The 20,446-nt window shown below is 44.4% G+C and overlaps 1 protein-coding gene across 3 annotated transcripts in view; it reads right to left on the reverse strand.

Moving 5' to 3' along the window:
- The window catches only part of Iqgap1 (IQ motif containing GTPase activating protein 1), a 66,589-nt gene that overhangs the window by 37,505 nt on the left and 8,638 nt on the right, over positions 1 to 20,446 (reverse strand). For all 3 annotated transcript variants that reach the window (XM_090321603.1, XM_090321601.1, XM_090321604.1), the window contains exons 3-4: positions 1,908 to 2,064; positions 1,008 to 1,085 (exon numbers count right to left, since the gene is read on the reverse strand). In XM_090321603.1, the coding sequence (XP_090177729.1) occupies positions 1,008 to 1,085; positions 1,908 to 2,064 (235 nt within the window). The remainder of the gene's footprint in view (positions 1 to 1,007; positions 1,086 to 1,907; positions 2,065 to 20,446) is intronic.

Below are 20,446 nucleotides of genomic sequence, written 5' to 3' on the forward strand. Positions count from 1 at the left end.
CTCAGCTCAGTTAACAAAAAATGGGTGATTTTAATGGCCTTAGTATTTAGCTTTAACATAAATAATACCCCTAAATAAAGGAATATGTAGCTTTTTCTATGCCAAGCCATGTGGGAATCCTTAAAACACATCTTTTTGTGCTTTTCTGAGTTTTAAGGGGTTGGAGATGACAAATTCCAGGTCAGCCCAACTAGAGTTTGACCAGAGTGCCTATGTCGCAGAGTAACTTGAAAAAAGAATGAAAAATGAACTACTCTTCTAAGGGTGGCGATGCAGCATGGCTTCTGATTAATACAAGCTAGTTGGCAACTCCTCATAAACTTGGACAAAACCCTCGGAGGGTGCAAACCCTCTATCAAAACTACAGACACGCCGAACACTGGTGGCTCATGCTTGTAATACTCGCTACTTAGGATACTGAGATCTGAGGTGCAAAGCCAGCCAGGGCAGGGAAGTCCATGAGACTCTTATTTCCAATTAACTCCCAGAAAACTAAGAGTGGAGCTGTGGCTCAAAGTGGTAGAGTGTTAGCTTTGGGTGAAATCACTCAAAGAACAGCGCCTAGGACCTGAGTGCAAGCCCCATGAATGACAGTCACTCAGCCAATCATTAAGATAAGGAATCTTGACCTATGAAGTCCAGGATAGCCGGCTAAAATAGCTGGGCATAATGGTGCATGCAGGCAGTCTTAGCACGCAGGGAGTGGCGAGGAAGCCACTTTCATGCAAAATTACTAGTGAAGTAGAAGTAAATCTCTTCACAGGGAATTTCTCAAAGGTGAGATGGAAAAACTACAAGAACTCTAAAAGAAAAGGGATAAAATTGTTTCCTGACTCAACTAGAAGAAATCCTTTAGTATAATAATAATAATAATAATAAATAGCCAGATGGTAGTGCACACGTGTAGTGCAGCACTCTGGAAGCCCAGGCAGCCAGGGAGAGGGAGGGAAATTTTGAAAACTTTACATGTAGAATGAGAAGAGACGAACCAAAAGCAGGGAAGTTACCTTGGGCAATCCAATCTCATCCATGGCATTCAGCCACTGGATCACATTGTCGGTGTGTCTAAAGTGGAGGCCAGTTGCCTAAAAGAAATAAAAGAGCATTCGAAACTGTGGGCAAACATGAAATAAAATATCATCTTGCAATTCAAGGTCATTTTCCCCACATTCTAATACCAAGAAGCCAAACACAAGTTCCTCACTTAAAAACCATGTGGAGAACCTTCTAAATGATAACACTTTATCCTTGCCAATTTAATGAGCATTCTTTTTTTTTTTTAATTGTATTTTTTTGTCTTGTCTTTTCTGGCACTGGGGATCGAGCTTGCTAGGCAAGCGTTTTGCCACTGAGCTACATCCCAGCCCATGAGCATTCATTTTTAGGGCCTAAGTCACAAGAATCAAACGTCTTCTGAGACAGAGTGGTTTTTCTTCTAACCTCAATACAGAATAGTGATGCTTTTTACTAATACTGCTGTAGTTATGGCAACCTGCTGGCAAATCTCAGCACTTGGTTAAAATTAGCTTTAAAGTAGTAATCCCCTTAGTTACTTCCTCTACTTTCTGAAAATGAAAAAATCCACTAGGACTCTGAAAATTTCTAGGTACACCCCGCTGCCATAATGGTTCCACTTGGAGAAGGGCAGTGGCAGAGTACATGCGTGGCAAGACCCTCAGTTTGATCCCTGAGAGCAACAGTGACTACCACAACCTCAGAAATCTACTAGAAACCTGCACAGCTACAATTCCTTTACCACTGAATCTTGGCTTTGCACTTTTTCCTCCAGCTTGCTGGGCATTTAAGAAGGCTGCTCTTGGCTGGAATAAATACACCTTGCACACAGGATGAAGTATTCTACCATCCTGGGTTTCCAGAAATCTAAGCCCGGGAAAGGGAGAGCTTACCTTGTATCTGGTCTGCTCTCGGTCGTAGATTTTCTTCAGGGACACCACTTTGGGCGAGAAGAAGTTTCCTAGCTTGGCAAGGTACACTCCATTCCTCAGTCCCTCCTCCAGCTCTGTGGTGGGTGGCAGGTCCTCCCCTAGGCATGCCTCCATCCACCTGGACGAGGGAGAGCGGTCGGTCAGATTCTTCTTTAGAAACCTCCACACCTCATTTCCTCTCGTCTTGGAGAAGTTTCCACTGTGCATAGCAACACCTTCTCAAGACACATTTCCACAGTCACTTCCTGGCCCACTCTTAGCATAGGAGAATGCCAACAACGAGTGCCACCCTCTACCCAGTGCAGCAGCCCTGAGAGCCTCAGGCTCTCCCCAAATCCTTAAGTTGCTCCTTACAGTCCTAAGAAGAGTCATGGTGGCACCTGCCTAGATTATCAGTTGGTGAAAAGGCAAGGATATGGAGCATCAAGGTTTGAGGCCAGCAGGGCGGTTGTTGGTATGAAATAGCTGGAGTACAAGGGCACAGATCAAATAATTCCAGTATTTCCTGATAAAAAGGACACAGATAAAATCACTGTGGGAAACAATTGCTGGCAACCGCAGCTCTCCAGGGACACTCTAACTTGGGTTCTCATTAACAGGGACAAACCTAACAACTACAATCTGGGCCAAAACCCGCCTTTCTGGCACACAGTAAGACACAGACAAAATTTCTGTGGTAAAGAACCTGGAGACAGCTGTGCAGGTCACTCACAGCTCTAATTTCAAAACTAGGGAGGCTGAGGCAGAAGAATGGAGATTGTAAGTCTGGGCTATATCGTGAGACCCTATCTCAATAAATAAATCAGTAAGTTGATAAACAGGTATTTTTTCCTACCAGAGGTAGGCCAATTACAAGAGGTAGTTGAGTTTGCCTCTTCTCTGAAGTTACCATGTTAAAATAAAAATAAAAGGAAGCATCTTTTACAAGTGACATCTCTAACCTCTGTCTCCTCACCTCCCCCTCCCAGCAGGGTGTCATGTGGAGCACTGGCAGACCCTCAGGGGATGCAGAGGAGCTGGATGCTCCCCATTATCTACTCAGGGGAAGTAATGGGCGAGGCATCAGATCCCATCATCAGACCCAATTAATGACTAGATATGAGTGTTTTCTATAAAGGAGTAGCATTTGCTATCTTCTCCTACAGCCACAAATACAGGAAATATTTCTGACTCCCTGGGACAACATTCATCAGTGGTAAAATGTGCGCTGCATACCAGTTCCTACCCTGTCTTCAGGGAACCACTCTCTGGAAACAAGTAACCTCACAAGAGTGGTACTGGAATCAGGCTTTGGAGATAATAAACCAGCAAAAAGAAAGCGCAAGGATGGGGGGGGGAGGGTGATGGGTACCAAGACATGTGAAAGGGTATTAATATATGTGAATTAATGCACCTTCTATCTGGCAAATATCATGTAACCCTTTTATTAATTACAATAAAAAATTATATTTAATTAAAAAAAAGAAAGCGCAAAATGCGCATGTTCATCATGGAATGGCAAATCACTGTGGTTTAGATGTTTCTAGAATCTCAGTACTTTATGTTCTGCAGACAGTAGGATCCACCAGACACTGGCCAGTGGAAGAGTTCAGAAGCAACTCGCTCAGAAATCTGGATGTGAGGAAACAGGTCTTCATCGGCAGAAACCGCATGAACAGAAAGACAGCAGCAATTGCAAAGGCTGGTGACACGAGGGCTGGGAAGCTGGACAGGTGAAGAGGCAGGGGCCTGGGTGGGGCTGAGTGGCAGATATCTATCTTGCACACTCAAGTCCCAGGCCAATCCCCCATCCAGACAATGAAAAGAATAAACAAAAATTTTAAAGGAGGAGAAAGTGAAGCTATCTGAGGGTTTTTTGTTTGTTTGGATTCGGTTGTAGAGACAGAGTCTTACTCTGTAGCTCAGGTAGGCCTATGCAGATTAGGCTGGCCTCGATCTAGAGATCCTCCTTCAGTCTCTAAATTCTGAGATTACAGATCTAATCCACTATACCCAGTGCATAAATGTAGCTTTAGACCTGGCATTTTTCAATTAACATGAACCCTACATAGATTTGAGATTTAAATATATATATATATATATATATATTCACACCTACATGAATAGTTGTATATACATTTGAACACACACAAAATTAGTTGTACAATCCTAAAAATTGGAAGGGTTTTACAAATAGGTCTACAGAAATAGAAATCAGAAAGGAAAAAATCATTCATTTATATGAAAAATATTTAAATTGCTATGAAACTTTTTTTTTTTGGCCAGGCATGGGCTTTAGCTCAGGGCCTGAGCACTGTCCTTGGACTTTCTCAAGGCTAGAGCTCTACCACTTGAGCCCCAGCACCACTTCCAGCTTTTTTCTATGAATGTGGTATCAAGGAATCGAACCCGGGTATTCGTGCATGCTAGGCAAGCACTCTACCAGTAGGCCAAACTCCCCGCCCCACTATGAAACTTTTTTTTGTGGGGGGGGGAGCTTCGGTCATAGGGCTTGAACTCAAGGCCCTAAGCTTTTTCACACAAAGCTAGTGCTCTACAACTTTGAGCCACAGTGTCACTTCCAGTTTTTCAGTTAATTGGAGGTTAAAGCATGATACTCAGAGCTCAGGCTCCTAAGTGGCTAGGATTAATTATAGGTGAAAGGTATTAGTGCCTGGCTTGAAACAATTATTTTAAAAACTGAAATTTTAAAAGAAACAAGGTAAAATATGCAATATACATATAAATGCTAACTGTCTCTTATAACCATTATACACATATGTACATTTTAAACACTTGAAATAAACTGACAAATATTTCCTAGAAAAAGAGGCTTGGAATGCAAACAGCAGTCCTAAAAGAAGGAAGTGGCTAGAAGTACAATGAAAAATTCTCAATCTTATGCTAATCAAAGAAACGCAAATTACCGATATAACCATCAGTTAGAAATTGTCAGAGATGGAAAAAATTGTTTTCCAGCATGTGGGAACCCCTCACTCTCACAGAAGTTCCAGAAAATATCTGCCACCATGTCCCATCTACAACAAACTACAGAAACTTCTATAAAAGGAAAAGAAAAGGTTTTATTCTTAAAAAGGGACGTGGTAGCTTGTGGCAAGGATGACTAAGTAAGAGATGATGCCATCGACCCACAAAGCAGGGGAGGCGAAGGATCCAGATCTGAAACGAGCCCAGCCTCCTATGTCAACGGTGACATCCTGTAGGCAGTGGGGGAGATCTAGGTCTGAGAAATAGCATTTTCTGATGCGGGGGGGGGGGGGGGACAAGCTCTTGAGGGACTGAAGACGGCTGTAGTGGAATGAGTCAGAATGGAGGCACATGATGGCCATTGAGGAAGAAAAAATTCCAGGAATCTGGAAGATGTCCTCATCACCAAATGCTTCAAAAAGCTGGTAAGACAGAAAAGGATGTGGGCAAATACAGAAAGAAGCTGTCCAGCCTTCGACCCCTGGAGGACTGAGACAGGCGGGGAGAAGACCATACCCAAGAAGAAAGAGGGTTAAGCTGGCTGCATGACAAAAGCAAAATGGGCACTGCTGGACACAGTTGTGGTCAGCCACTCCCACAAATGTTTCTAAAGCGGGTGTTGTCTGATTTACTGCATCAACAAACCTGGAGACACATACATTATTGTGCCTTTTGTTAATAAGAGACATAAATGAACTAACGATAGGAAAATAATAAAGGCAAGGAAGAAGCATGGTGGTGCCTGCCCCTAATTCCAGCATTTGAGTGGTTGAAGCAGGAAACTATTAGTTCAAGGCCAACCTGGGCTATATAGTAAGACCCTGACTCAAACACAAAAACATGACTCAAACACAAAAACAAGTTAGACACCAGTCACTCACACCTGCAATCCCAGCTGCTCAGGAGGCTGAGATGTAAGGATCAAAGTTCCAAGCCAGCCCAGACATTACTGTCCATGAGACTCTTTATCTCTAATTAACCACCAAAAAGCTGGAAGTGGAGCTGTGGCTCAAGCAGTAAAGTGCCAGACTGGAGCAGAATAAAACTAAGGCACAGCATCTTGGCTCTGAGTTTAAGTTCTAATACCAACACACACACATACACACACAATAATAATAATAAAAATAAATTTTTAAAAAATAGGAAGGATAGGAAGTGTTAATCAGAGATGGTGTTATGTCCAGGGAAAGTATAGGTGTTAATTACTATGGAATAAGCACACAGTCGTAGCCTATAGGAAAGGAACAAGAGGAGAGGAAGGGGACTAGAAATACAAGTCAAAGAGCAACAGCATTAGCACGGCCCTATAGGGCAGAGGTGGTGGCGAGCTGAGAAAGGAGGACACCCTGCTTCTTCCCTGAGCAAGGGGAAGGAAGTAGCAAAGCAAGAAGATGCATTAGCTAACCTCTCTAGGTTTCCGCTTCCGGTCTCTCCGGTCTCTACCGCAGGGTCACAACACCTAGCCTCCAAAGTTCTTGTGGGGATTATATGAGTGACACTGCAGAAGATGCTAATGATGGTGGCTATTTGTGTGCGTGTGTGCACGTGTGGAACAGCTACTTCTCAAGAAACAAACCCACTCCAGAGTCTGACACCCACAATTACACAATACTAGTACGCCTAGTACTACAGAGAGCACTTTCAAAGGGAATAAATACTTGCCGTACTAGCAAGACAAGGAAATGGGAAGCCTAGGACAAGCCCAGACCCAGGGCATGTGCTTAGAAGAATGGGGTGGGAGTGGGATGAGGGGTCTGCATGGAGGAAACCCGCCCAGCAGGTTCCGTGGAGCACATGACCTCAGCGGTTTCCAGCTCTACAATACAGAAGAGGAACAAGGCAATGCCGAGATTCAGTTCCTCCAGGAACCCCTCTTCTGTGCCCCACCCCTAGCCCCATGATAGGGTTACCCTAGGCTGAAAGCTCCCCTGCAACTGGTCCTGGCGCACCATTCACACTCGGGGCTCAGGGACAGCCTAGACTTTGGTGGTGTGGAATGCTGAGCACCTAAGGATGCATTCCTGTCCTGAGGAGGGAGGGGACAGAGAAATGGCACCTGGCTAGGAAGGACTCGCCTGGGGGTGGAGGGAACCTGGGGGCTAGGAAGACTGCAGGCAGACCTCAAGGGATTTGGGAGGAAAAAATTCAGTTACTGAGCAGTAAGGGTTAGGGGGAGGGGCAAGTGGGGGTGGGGAGAGGAGCCTCTGAAGACAGCTGGGCAACAGTTCTGCCAAGAACTGATAAAAAGCTTATTTCCCAAGCCAGGCCAGAACAATGAGAAATCTTGATTTTATGTTTTCACATGTAAATTAAAAGATGGGAAATGTTATAAGAAGAAGTAAAAAATGGAAATGTTTTTTCTTAAGTGATAAGTTGGCTTCTTTGCTTATTTGTACACAATACAGGACCATTCCTGAGGAAAGCAATTCATTACTAGCTGAACTGGATAAGGTAAAATCTCTTGCCAGAATTAAATGTGTAATTATAATTCCACAGGCTGCCTGGCTCCCCACCCCTCCCCTCCCCATTCCACCCTCGGCTTTCTCCTCTCCTCTCTCATCTGTCTTGAGCCCTGAAGTGAGGACCTGGAGCTATCCCTGAGCTCTCTTGCTCAAGGCCAATATTCTACCACTTTGAACCTCAGCTCTACTTCTGGTTTTCCGGTGGTTAACTGGAGATAAGAGTCTCAGGGACTTTTCTGCCTGGGGTTGGCTTTGAACCTCCATCCTCAGTTCTCAGCCTTCTAAGTAGCTTGATCTACAGGTGTGAGCCACCAACACTCAGCTTAGTTCCTGGTTTAAGTGTGATGATGAAAACCATACTTTGGTTATAGTTTCACAATGAAATTTACTAAATATAACTGAATTGTAGATTGAAAAACAAATAAACATTATAGTATATAAGCCAGCCTTTAATGTTGTGTTTTATGTATGCTGTTTTATTTTTTAGTTTGTTTGTGTTAGCACTGGGGGGCTTAAACTCAGGGCCTGAGTGCTCTCTCTGAGAATTTTCACTCAAGGATAGCACTCTACCTCTTTGAGCCACAGAGCTACTTCCAGTTTTCTGGTGGTTTCTAATAGGAGTCTTGCCCAGGTGGTAGCTCACATCTGTAATCCTAGCTACTCAGGAGGCTGAGATCTGAGGATCAAGGTTCAAAACCAGCCTGGGCACAAAAGGATCTGAGACTCTTATCTCCAATTAACCTCTAGAAAATGGGAAGTGGGGCTTGGCTCAAGGGTAGGGTGGTAGCCTTGAGCTAAAGAGCTCAGGGATAGTGCCCAGGCCGAGTTCAAGCCCTATGACCCTACACACACACACACACACACACACACACACACACACACACACACACACACACACACAGTCTCACAGTCTTTCCTGCTGGGGCTGGCTTTCAACCACGATCCTCAGATCTCAGCCTCCTGAGTAGCTAGGATTACAGCGGGGAGTCCGGGCACCCGGCTCAAATCTATTTCTTAAGAGGTAAGGTTAACCTTTAAGGGCATAGATAGCCCTTCCTCTAAAGTTCCCAACATTTAGGGAAGAGAAAAGTATGTGGCATTTAGACAGAGGATACCGAAACCTGAGGAAGACCTTCTAACTCAGCACAGGGGAAAGGGTGGGGTCAGGAATAACAACTTAATTTCTTCGGTGGGAAAAAAATTCATGTTTCACATGAGGTTTTCCTCCTGAAGAAAGCAGGATATGCTGCAGAGATGAAGTAAGACAGGTCCTCTGAACACAGAAATTAGGTCATGAGGATTGAGACAAAGGTGAGGGAGGGAAAGGAAAGCAGGAAGAGTTTTGTCCACAGGACTTAGATAAGCTGACAGAGGATGTGTTCCTTGAAGGAAAAAGGGAGCAAGTTCTGCAGCAAGGGAGTAAACCTGGAATGCCTAGGAGTGCTTCCATACGGTGAGGAAGAACACGATAGGAAGACAAGAAGGAGTTAGGGTCTGGGCATGCAGGGAAGGCCGAGTCCTAGAAGAAGCACACCTGGCCTGCAGCTACAGGAAGGAGGCCAAGGCAGCTTGCTAAATGAAATGGGACATGTATTTTTTAGGGCTAAACTCCAGGATGTTGGTAGAGAAAAGAGATGTCATCCAGCCACGACTAGGGTTATAGGACTAGAATGGAGGTTTAGGTAAGCATCTATCTGGTCAGCATCTGGAAAGCTTCCTCTTCACAGACTCCTCCAGGATCTACCACCAGAGCAAACTCTTCTCCTATGTCAAGGATCTCTGTGTTCCTTTGCCTCCTAGAACAGGTATTTACTAATTTGTCTTTGCAGCATGGAGTTCCAACTACTGAAAAGCGTAAACGGTTCACTTCTTTTGCTTAAGGGATTTGTTACTTCTGGTCCCTTTTTTTTTTTTTTTGCCAGTCCTGGGCTTGAGCACTTGGACTTTCTCAAGGCTAGAGCTCTACCACTTGAGCCTCAGCACCACTTCCAGCTTTTTTTTTTTTTCTATGTATATGGTATCGAGGAATCGAACCCGGGTCTTTGAGCATGCTAGACAAGCACTCTACTACTAGGCCAAACTCCTGGCCTTCTGGTCCCAATTCTACAGCAAGTTCTCATCACACCACTGCAATCCTCTTACCTACCACAGCCACTCTCAGCCCAACTGCCTTAACCCAACCCACTCAGGTCCCTGAGCACTTACATTGTGAAAAGCTCTGTGGTCAGAGGTGTTACTGGGTAATGGCAGTTAAAAAAAAAAAAAAAAAAAAAAAGCCCAAGTCTCAAGGAGAACAAAAGTCTACATAGGAGTGGGGCCCAGTGTCTCATGTCTGCAATCCTTGTTACTCAGGAGGCTGAGATCTAAGGACCCAGGTACAAAGCCAGCCTGGGTAGAAGGTCTGAAAGATTCATCTCCAATTAATCACCAAACACCAAAAGTGTTTGCCAGAAGTGAAGCTGTGGCTCAAGTGGTAGAGTGCCAGCCTTGAGCAAAAAAGGTAAGGGACAGTCACCAGGTGAGAAGCTCAAGCCCTAGCACTGGCATAAGAAAAAAAAAAGTCTACGTATGTATGGTATGCTTTACCCTTTCCCTTACAACTTCAGCTTCCCTTGCAAAATGCAGTCATAAAATAATCTTTCCCTCATCTAAACTCTCCCACAGTGTGGCTTGCTCCATTCTCTTATCAATCTATCATGTACAGTGTAGCGAATGACATTTAGACCTTTCCTTCCTCCATTCTTCTGTCCTTTAGGCTGCCTTTTCTGTTGTGTAATTTTTCAAATGTTAGGGTCCTGTCTATCCAAGTGCTCTGTCTGCATGGCGAGAATACGTCATAGTTCTGAATCTTCCTGAGCAAGAGCTTAAAAATGTTCTTCACTTGCTTTAAACTAATGACTTAATGTATTCTCCCCAACTTTCATGCCATGTCAGAAAAAAATGAGCGATGGAATATCATTAAGTCTTTCAAAATAAAAATAGCTTTTTTATATAGAAATGAAAATAATGATTATTTTAAATAACTTGAGAAATATTGAAGTTAGAGCATAGCAATGACTTTCCTTTGAACCACTACACAGGCTACGCTTGAAAATCTGCAACCCAGAGTTATCCTAAAGCAGCTCTTCCACTATAAATAAAGGTCTAGAGTGGGGGGAGGGAAAGTGGGAGAAAAACATGGGAAGGGATATCCATGTTCAAGAAGTACTGTGCCCACTACCTGACGATGTAACTGTCACTCTTCTATACATCACCCAGACAATAAAATGCAATTAAAAATAAATAAATAAATAATAGAGGTCTCAGCTGGGCACAGTGGCTCAAGCCTATACCCTAGTCACTTAGGAAATCGGGAATGCCAGTCTGAGGCCAGCCCCAGCAAAAAGAAGTCCCTGAGACTCCATCTCAATCGGAGTGGTTTTGTTTTTGTTTTGGAATTACATTTTGCAAATTCTCCAGTTTTAACCACTTTAGCTTCCAATACAGTGATCAATTTCCACAACTCTTTCACACTCAAAAATAAGCTGACCCCACCAGCATCACTCGGCCCAGCAGCCCTGAACCTGCCATCTAGTCAGTCCTCCACTCTCCTTGCAGGAGTCACAGGCATGCTCAGGTGTAGAGCTCTGGATGCCACTTGGCTCCCTCTGCCTCTCCAAGCTGGCCCCCAAGGCCCAGGGCCCCCACGCTGGCATCCTGGAGGAGTCAGGATCCGAGCCAAAGCCTGTTCTTGCTCCTGGGCTCTGCAGCTCTCACGTGTACCCCGCAGTTTTGTCACTTGGGTACGCTGCCCAACACTAGGTCACCAGACAGAACTGGTCACGTCTTCTTTTTTCAGAACCACACTCCAGTCCCTCACAACGTCTTAAACATGATGTTCGCCAGGGACTAATGCTATGAGTGGAGAGCACGGGAGAATGGGAAGAATTGATAGCAAAGCACAAAGCTCAAGAATGGCTGGGAGTGAGCTTGTCCAAATTCTCCTGTGAAGCAGTCTCTGACTGTCCGTCAGGGTGTTTCACAAAGAAGAATGGAGAATGGGGACAGAAGACCCTAAGAAAGACTGTGTGTAAGAGGATTCTATAGCCAACTCCAACTCCAGCTAAGTAGTTCTGACTAGATTCACTCAAACTTCCTGAAACTGTATAGCCATGGAGTTTTTCAAACCCCAAACTTGCACTCTCTTTCAGCAAAAAATAAAATAGGTCAGTTTGGCAAGTCTGTACATCTCTTTACAGTCTTTATATCAAAACTGTTTACCCAGACTTGTCTCCTCAACTTGTTTAACATTACAGCACAACTTGCCTGAAGCATGCTGGGAAACCCTGGCCATCCATTTCCCTCAAGGGTTATTTAAGCGCTATGATCAGAAAATCAAGGCTACCCTAGCCTTGCCATTTAATATAAAACCTTAAGGCCTTGGCTCATACCAAACAGATAGGCAAAGTGCATAGCACACCATCAAAGACCAGGGACCACGCTGACAGTTTAGGACAACACCCAAAAGTCAGAAACAAATCAAAATAAACTCCAAATGGATCACAAAATTAAATGCTGAAACTCTTTACACCTAAAACACACTCCAAAAGAACCAGGGGTGTGGCTCAGAGGCAGAGCGCCTTTGCTATAGCAGTACTTCCTGCTTCTGATGCTAAAGTAACACAGAGAGCAGCGGTACACAGGCCCTCCTCAGCCAGGAGCTGGTGGCTCACGCCTGTAATCCTAACTATTCAGGAGGCTGAGATCTGAGGACCTTGGTTCAAAGCCAGCCTGGGGAAGAAAAGTTCCAGTGAAACCTATCTCCAATTAACCACTCAAAAACCAGAAGTGGCACTGTGGCTCAAGTGGTAGAACACTAGTCTTGAGCAGAAAGAGGCACAGGGACAGCTCTGAGGCCCTGAGTTTAAGCCCCACAATGAACAAAAAACAAACAAAAAACAACAACAAAAAGACCCGCTTTAATAAGCAGAGTGGCAGCAAGGAATCTCACATAGAATATTACTTTTGTTTTATGGAGGGAAGCGTGAGTCAGGATTCACCCTGAGGTCTCTGCCGTGCCGACATCAGTCCCTAACCTCTCTACAGTCAGCATGGTAGCATCTGCCTGGATCTCACACACATACTAATTTCTCTGTCTGTTTCTTCTGAGTGTATGTGTATCAGGGTTTGAACTCTCTGCTTTCTTGCCCATAGTAGGTGCTTTATGTTTGAGCCACATATCCAGCCTAGCATTTTAATGGCTAACTGGGTAGAGATGAGAGTTTCACATCCCACAGATTTTCTGTCCAGGTTGGCTTTGAACTTCTATCCTTTAAGTCTAAGTAGGTGGGATTATAGTTGTGAGCCATCAATGCTTGGCCCCATTCTCTTAATTATTTCCCCATTCCTTCTATTTTTGTGTTTAGATCATGTTAAAAAACTAATATTCTATGTTGTTAATCAGTGATTCCAAGCAACAGCCTGATACTTTACACACACACACACACACACACACACACACACACACACACACACACACATATATTATGGGTAAATGCCTATCACAATAATAGTTTTCCTTCTCTAAATCCCAAATGTCTGACCCAACAGCAGCAGAGCCCTGGGTTGGCAGCAGCCTCTCCAGTGTTCCTTCTGCTTTTCGTTATGATTTCCAGTGAGTCAACAGGAAGGTATTCTGAGTAAAGAAGAAATGGAGGCCTCTAGACATGTCTGTCCTCCACCCACAAGCCCCAAAAGACAGTTCTTGCCAAGTGATCCAAGGCGGTTTCCAATCCAGCCTGCCACTCCTGTCTGTATGAGGTCACTACAGCACCATGTGATACTGGTAGGAAAGAATCCCCTCCAAGTTGGATTGGAGGCAGATACCAGGTTATGAGGATGCAGAATAACTGAGAGGACTCCAACTATCTAATCTGATGCAAAATACGGAAGGGGAGGCGGCCCTCTGGGACTGGTCTATAATAATAGCTACTCAGGAATCTGCACTAGGAGAAAATGGGTTCCAAGCCGGTATAGGCAGATAAATGCTCGGGGCAGAGAAACCATGGTGACTCTTAACTCCAATTAACCAGCAAAAAGCTGGAAGTGGAGCTGTGGCTCGAGTGGTAACAGCCAAGCAAGAGTGCAAGGCCTGGAGTTCAAGACTCAGGACTAGCACAAAAACAACAACAACACAACAAGCATGAAGATAAGTCAGGTGTGGTGGATGTGCTCACTGCTCAGAAAACTGAGGTATGGGACGAGGAGTACAGTTCCCTAGTACTACACTTGCCTGACACACACAAGGCCCTAAATTCAACCTTGTGTTCAACAAACACAGCCTGGAGAGCCGCCCATCTGCAGACTGCTGGGTGGAAGATTCTGCAATAGGTGACAGGAAACAGCTCTGGTTCCTGCAGGCTCATCTGACAGCCAGGGTGGTCACCGAGGACTCCGGGCCACAGATGACTGGACACCAGACTTCAGTGCTGCCCCATGGTAACTGTGGATCAGATGTTGGCCTTTCGACTGAACCCAGGGCAGGATAAAAAGTCACTCTTCCCGCCTTCAAAGAAGAGTGATGTTCAGTGTGAGATTCCTTGCTGACGCTCTGCTGCCAACAGGAGTCTGTATAGAGCTGCTGTCCGTGATACTTTAACTACAAGCAGGAAGTATGGCTAGTGACAAACGGGGGCTGGGGGACTGGACAAATCCGAGAGCTGGGCTTGCCTGCCTACCCTCTCTGAGCTCTGCTCTTCTGTCTGACAAGTGTGAATAAGAAGTACTTGTAGGCATCACAATGCTCAATAGGTTGCATGCACACACACACAGGCGTGTGCAAATGTAGAGTACGCAGAGTCCATGTCTATCTAGTGCTGAGCGAACAGTGGGTCCTCGTCATCCCTCCACGTACTGGTCCAGCGAGGACAGAGGAAACACTGACTCAATACATGGGATGCACGTTCCACCATGAGGTCAGACTTTGGTTTCGAGAGGGATTTTTTTTTTGGGGGGGGGGGCACGAATTTCTTTTTTTTGCTTTCTTTCATTTGTCTTAAAGGGCCTTATTAAAGTAAAACAATTCTGTCCAACATAACAATTTTTTTTAAATTCAAACTGAAGTAAACACTTGCTCTTCAAAACAGATCATTAGCCAAAAGTTTCATGTATATGTTTAAATCTTTTTTTACTAACACACTGGTAAACCATGTGTAGGAGCCTTCCACAATTAGAATCTGACTTACTGGGTCAGGTCTGCCAGGCCCACAGCATTGGCCCAGGGCTTCACACTCCTTTTGCTTAAAGATATGGTTGCTAGGCAACTGAGTCCCAAACTAAACAAACCGCCCACAGTAACATGAATCACTTCCGGAAGGTCTCACTTTGCCTACCAGTACTTGCTTACACAAATACTTGTTGAAGGGCTTATTTAGGCAGCCCCAACAGGACACAGTAAAAAAAACAACAAAAAAAACCTGTCAGCCTAGAAATGTTCAAAAACCATCCTGCTACCAACTACAGTACCTCCAAGAAATCATACAGTTATCAGATGGATCACCAAGCAAGTCTAGGACTTCAAATACACCGATACACAGCTACTATTTTGTCATTAGGGATTTAAAAACTCGCAGGCATGGCTGCCATTCTGATCTCTAAAGCCAGAAGAAACAGATGCCAAACGAAATGAAATGAATGGGCCACTTAGCCAGCAAGACTCTGCCACCCCTGACTGCTGGTCAGACTGCACACCCACGCAGAGGCCTCTCACCTGGGGCAGGCCAGTAAGTACCAGGCTTCTTTGCTCACACCATCCACTCAACACTGCTGAACCCAATGCTCTGTTCCACTTCCAAAGGAACTCTTACCCACCAGGAACTAAACCAAACCAAGATCACTTAATCCATGAACAAGAGCAGGAGAAAAGGACTTAAATAGTTCTTAAGTGAAGAAAGTAACAGGGTAAGACACACAGAAAATCAGACTGTAGAAAACTAACACAGTGAAAGAAGTCTTGGGAAATACACACCCCTAAAATATGTTGTAGATGACTTATGTTCTGCCACTGGTTGTTAGCATTTCACAAAAACAAATGAAATGAAGAGCAGTCGGGTAAGGCAGTCTGCATGGCTCACCCCCAAGAAGAGCCATGAATCAGAATCAGTTATTAAAGCTATAATGAATAATATCCCACAGCTAGAATAAACAAAAATGACATTATAGATCTCACAGAAGCCTGGGCTGGAGATTTAGTTGTGGCAGAGTACGTGCTTACACATGCCCAGCACGCAGGAGATGTGTGAGGCCCTGCGTCTGATCTTTAGCACCACTGAGAAAATGGTCTCAGCACATTACAGACAAACTGCCAAGCCAACACTGACCCTTGTATGTAATTTGGGAAAAGGAAGTTTCAAATCACAAAGAAGCAAAAAAGGAATTTAAGTTACTTTTCAAGGAGCTAAAATTACACTAGTTTCAGATATGGTTTCTCAGTAATAAGGAGCTTGAGCATACTTTCAAAAAAAAAAAACAAGAGAAAATAGAGTTCATCCTAACAAGATAAAAAGCCCATCACTACAACTAGATATAATTTAATTTTACAGAACAGACATTAATTGCTAACAGGTAAAGATGGCTTTGAAATCATATTAGAATAATTTTAATATGACTATGAGATTCAAAGACTTAGAGTCTTTTTTTAAGTAATAGAAAAGCTAACAGAGTAAAAAAAAAAAAGTTTTGGAGAAACTAAACTCTGGGCTTTGAACTTGTAAAACATTTAAGCTCCAACTATATACAGCATGCGAAAGGGTCCCTAGAACTGATAGAAAACACCAAAACATTTAAATCTGTTGGCTTACTTCAGCAGCACATATATTAAATGTGACCCAAAAAAAAGCTAAAACTGTACAGTAAAAAAGCAAAGAGGATGGAAAATCAGCAAATATGACAGGTGGCCCCTGTGTGCAGCATAAAAAGACAGGACATAGGACAGCTACACAAGATTCTCCTATGAAAATAGAACTGATAAACAGTCATTACAGCCAGGTAGCTTTAAATTAGAATAAACCTAAATAAGGTATAGATATTATATACACACCAAAAACAGTATTTTTTTAAAAAAAATACGGTAATTAAAAAGATCTCTTCCCTTTTTCTTCATGCCAAACATCATTGTGAAAATGATTTTAGACATAGTTAGGCACAGCATTAAATAAAAATGACAAGTCTGCAACTATCTGCCCTGGCCCTTCCTTTCAGACAAAAGCCTAAGTCCCAAGTGAGAACACTAAGACTACCCATCCTTTAGGGTCTTGAGAGTGCCTAGGAAACTCTCTCCCAGAGTGCATTTCACATCTTACTACCTCCATATCAAACCTCTTCCTGTCCAAGGACCAGGAAGAAAGAATGAGAGAGAGACAGAGAGTCAGAGAGACAGAGAGAGAGACAGAGACAGACAGAGAGAGACAGAGAGACACAGAGAGAGAGAGAGAGAGACAGAGAGACAGAGACAGACAGACAAAGACAGAGAGACACAGAGAGAGAGAGCCCACGCACACGCACCTTGTGCACATGGCTGGGCTAGCACTCACCCACACCGCCTTCCCCCAGCAGGAAGTACAGAGGACACATGTAGGCGCACTCTCTGAGGTCAGACAGCCTGCAGAACCAGGATCAGGAATCACACCTGCCAGGCCAGACCCCCTCTCCAGCTCTCCACCTCTATAGGATAGCTCTATAGTCAAGATTTTCAAGGACACCGATTGAGACTTCTTGATTTGTTTTACCTCATTACAAGTATCAAGAAAGCAACGCCATATGACTTTCTTAGTAATAATATAGCTTACTTAACAACTTGTCTGCCTTACGCCACACTGCTCTGCAGTGCCTGTGTGTCTGGGAAAGCCGTGCTGCCATATGCTGGGGGCCTTGTGGGGCCTGCATTACTAAGAAGCCACTCAACTCTGGCTCCAAGTTTATGTTAAACTTTGCAGCATTTAGGCTGTAAGGTAAGGTCTGGATAAAATCTACATGGCTCTACTAGGAGTGAATACTTCATGTGTAACATAGTTACTAAGGAAAAAAATGCAAGTTTCAAGCACTTTGACAAATAGACTTTGCAACAATTTCTCACAAATCTGTCAGAGGTAGTGAGTCTGTCAAAGGCAGTAACACTGAGTTTCAGAGGAGAGAATGAGTGTCTACATCTATGTTACCACTTTAAGAACTAGGAATGAGGCCCACTCGGGCTTTCCCTTGGTTATGAATGCACATGCATCTAGCTTCCAGCCCCAAGGTGCCATTCAGTGGCTATGTACAATGGTTGGTCCCTAACTCCAGCTGGGTTCCTGAAGTGACTCGTTTACTCAGCTGTTACGGAAAGTTTGGGCCAACCAAGGTAAATTTCCCACCTAATGCAACTCATACCTTTAATCTTAGCTGCCCACGAGGGCTGAGATTTGAAGATCACAGTTCAAAGCCAGCCTGAAGAGATAAATCCTCAAGACTCATATTTCCAATTAATCACCAAAAGCCAGAAGTGTGGCTGTGGCTCAAGAGGGAGAGTGCTAGATCTGAATGAAAAAAGCTAAGAGACACAGTACTTGGGCCCTAAGATCAAGACTTACTAAAAGGATCTCCTTAATTCTTTAGGCTGTCCTTTATCTTCTTTTCTTTTTTCTTTCTTTGGATCAATCCTGGGCCCTGTCCCAGGATTCTACCATTTTGAGCCACAATGCCACTTCTAGTTTTCTGGTGGCTCACTAGAGGTAAGAGTCTCATGGACTTTAGTGCCCGGGCTGGCTTTGAACCGTGGTCCTAAGATTTCAGCCTCCTGAGTAGCTCGGACGACGAGCATAAGCCACCAGCACCCAGCTTCACCCTTTGTTTTCTAAAGTGAGGTCTCACTATGTAGCCCAAGCTGGCCTCAAACTTGCAATCCTCCTACCTTCCTCTACAGAGTGGTGGAAATACTGCCAGACTTCAGAGCAAGCACCACCAAGCCCAGATTCCTCCCTAAACCTTTAAGTGATGCCTCCTCCTCTTCACTACCTGGCCTGGCTTCTTTCATCTTAAATGTCTTAACATCTGTTTTCTGAATTGCAGTATGTTAACCTAGAAATATCCAGATGTTCCTGGAATTATTCTAACACCACTCAGGAGAGATCTGAAAAAGCCAACCCAGAAAATGTCCTAGGACAACCATAAAGACATACACACAAAAGAGAATTTGTTTTCCTGACTGTTTCCAAGATACATCAATTCCTTTAAACTACAGATGGTGGAGTGCTTCTGTTTAGAGCTAAGTTCTTGTTAACTTCATGTGTTTTCTGGGTCTCCAGCAGCCACAGACCCTACCAGCCCTTTTCCAAGAGCAGCTGAGGGCATGGGCACTTGGCAGGAAGACAGTAGCCCAGGCAAGAATTGAAAGAACATCTGACAAAGTCTCTGGAAGAAGCAACACCACACAAATCACTTCAGGGAGTGTTCAGAATTAATCTTCATTCAGAGACCTTTAGCCTAAAGGAGTTTTCCTCCATTCCCACTAACAGCAACTTACAATTTCTCCTCACTTAAGGTCCTCTTTTCTGCCCTGCCCACTAAGTCCTTATCCTGGTTCCTTTCCCTGCTCTGCTTCTTCTCTTCATTGCTTGTTCCTGTACCTGAGCATTTGCATTCCTCAACTTCCTTTCATTTCCTACCCAGCTGCTCCTAAGCGAAAACAAACACAAGACCCAGTCAGAATCGGCCAAAAAGACAAGTGAGCTGGGCACTGGTGGCTCCCGCCTGTCATCCTATCTACTCAGGAGGCTGAGGTCTGAGAATTGGGGTTCAAAGCCAGCCTAGGCAAAAAAGTATGTGAGACTTTTATCTCCAATGAACCACAGAAAACTGGAAGTAGCACTGTGCCTCGAAGTGGTAGAGTGCTAGCTGAAGAGCTCAGGGACAATGCCCAGGCCCTGAGTTCAAGCCCCACAAACGACCAAAAAAATCTCTGCACAAGGTCCCCTTCTATAAAGGCCTTGTTCTGCTTATAGCCCTTAGCAAAAAGACTGGACTCTTTAAATAATGAAGTATTTAAGGAACAGCAGCTTCATTTCTACACAGAAGCTATTTTCAGCCACACAGCAGAGAGCTCTGAATTTCCTACTTCCCAGCATTCCCGAGCTCATTTGTAATGCCTACCCTGTTTTCCCTCTGAGTTCAAAACCCATACCCAAACACTCTACCATCTACTCAATACACACACACACACACACACACAAACACACACACACACACACACACACACACACACACAAGCTCCTGCTCCCCTCCCTTCTCCTTTCCCAAGAGTGAGCTGGTTTAAGGTACTGGGGAAACAGACACCCTGGGGACAGATGCACAATGGGGCTACTGTGCTGAGAGGAGGAGCTCTGGGTGGGACGACCGAGGAGGAGTGGAGGATATAAATAGAACTCAGAGAACCTCCCCCTCCACCTTTCTGATCTTCATCCCTGGCCTCCAAGCAGCGGGAAACCTCATACCTGGGGCTCCTCCAAGCTGAGGGGCCTTGTGCTTTTAGGGAAGAGGGTGCTGCAGGCACCGGGGATGCAGCCCAGCTCCCTAAGGCAGGAGAGGAAACCCAGGCTCTCATGAAGAGCAGCCTACCAGGTGAGGGATGGAGGCAGCCACATTAGAAGGCAGGTAGGGAATCCCAGTCCTCTTTTCTCACCAAAACATTTTTATTTATTTCTGGATGGAAAATCTAAAACCAGTCCAAAGTTGATTTTTCTCACCAAAGTTTTATGGAAAACAATGGTGACAAAACCCACCACACATCAGACTTCATCGATTCACTCCATTAATGAACCAGGCAAAGCTGCACAATGAAGCTAATGGAAGGCGGTGTAGGGGGGAGGGGGTACCCCAGGAATCATGACCTCTGGGTCATCAAGTAAATGGGCTATTTCCCTATTCTGGAAGAGACACCTGACATGGAATAACATGCTTAGGAGTAGATAGATGCAAATGCAATGCTTTCAGCAGCTCTCTAAAGATGCTATAAATTCTACCAGAACCACTAATACCAGCTATTAGGAAGGCTGGGATTGA

The sequence above is a fragment of the Megascapheus bottae genome, chromosome 30, assembly GCF_031878675.1.
Source record: "Megascapheus bottae isolate mThoBot1 chromosome 30, mThoBot2.hap1, whole genome shotgun sequence".
NCBI lineage: Eukaryota > Metazoa > Chordata > Mammalia > Rodentia > Geomyidae > Megascapheus > Megascapheus bottae.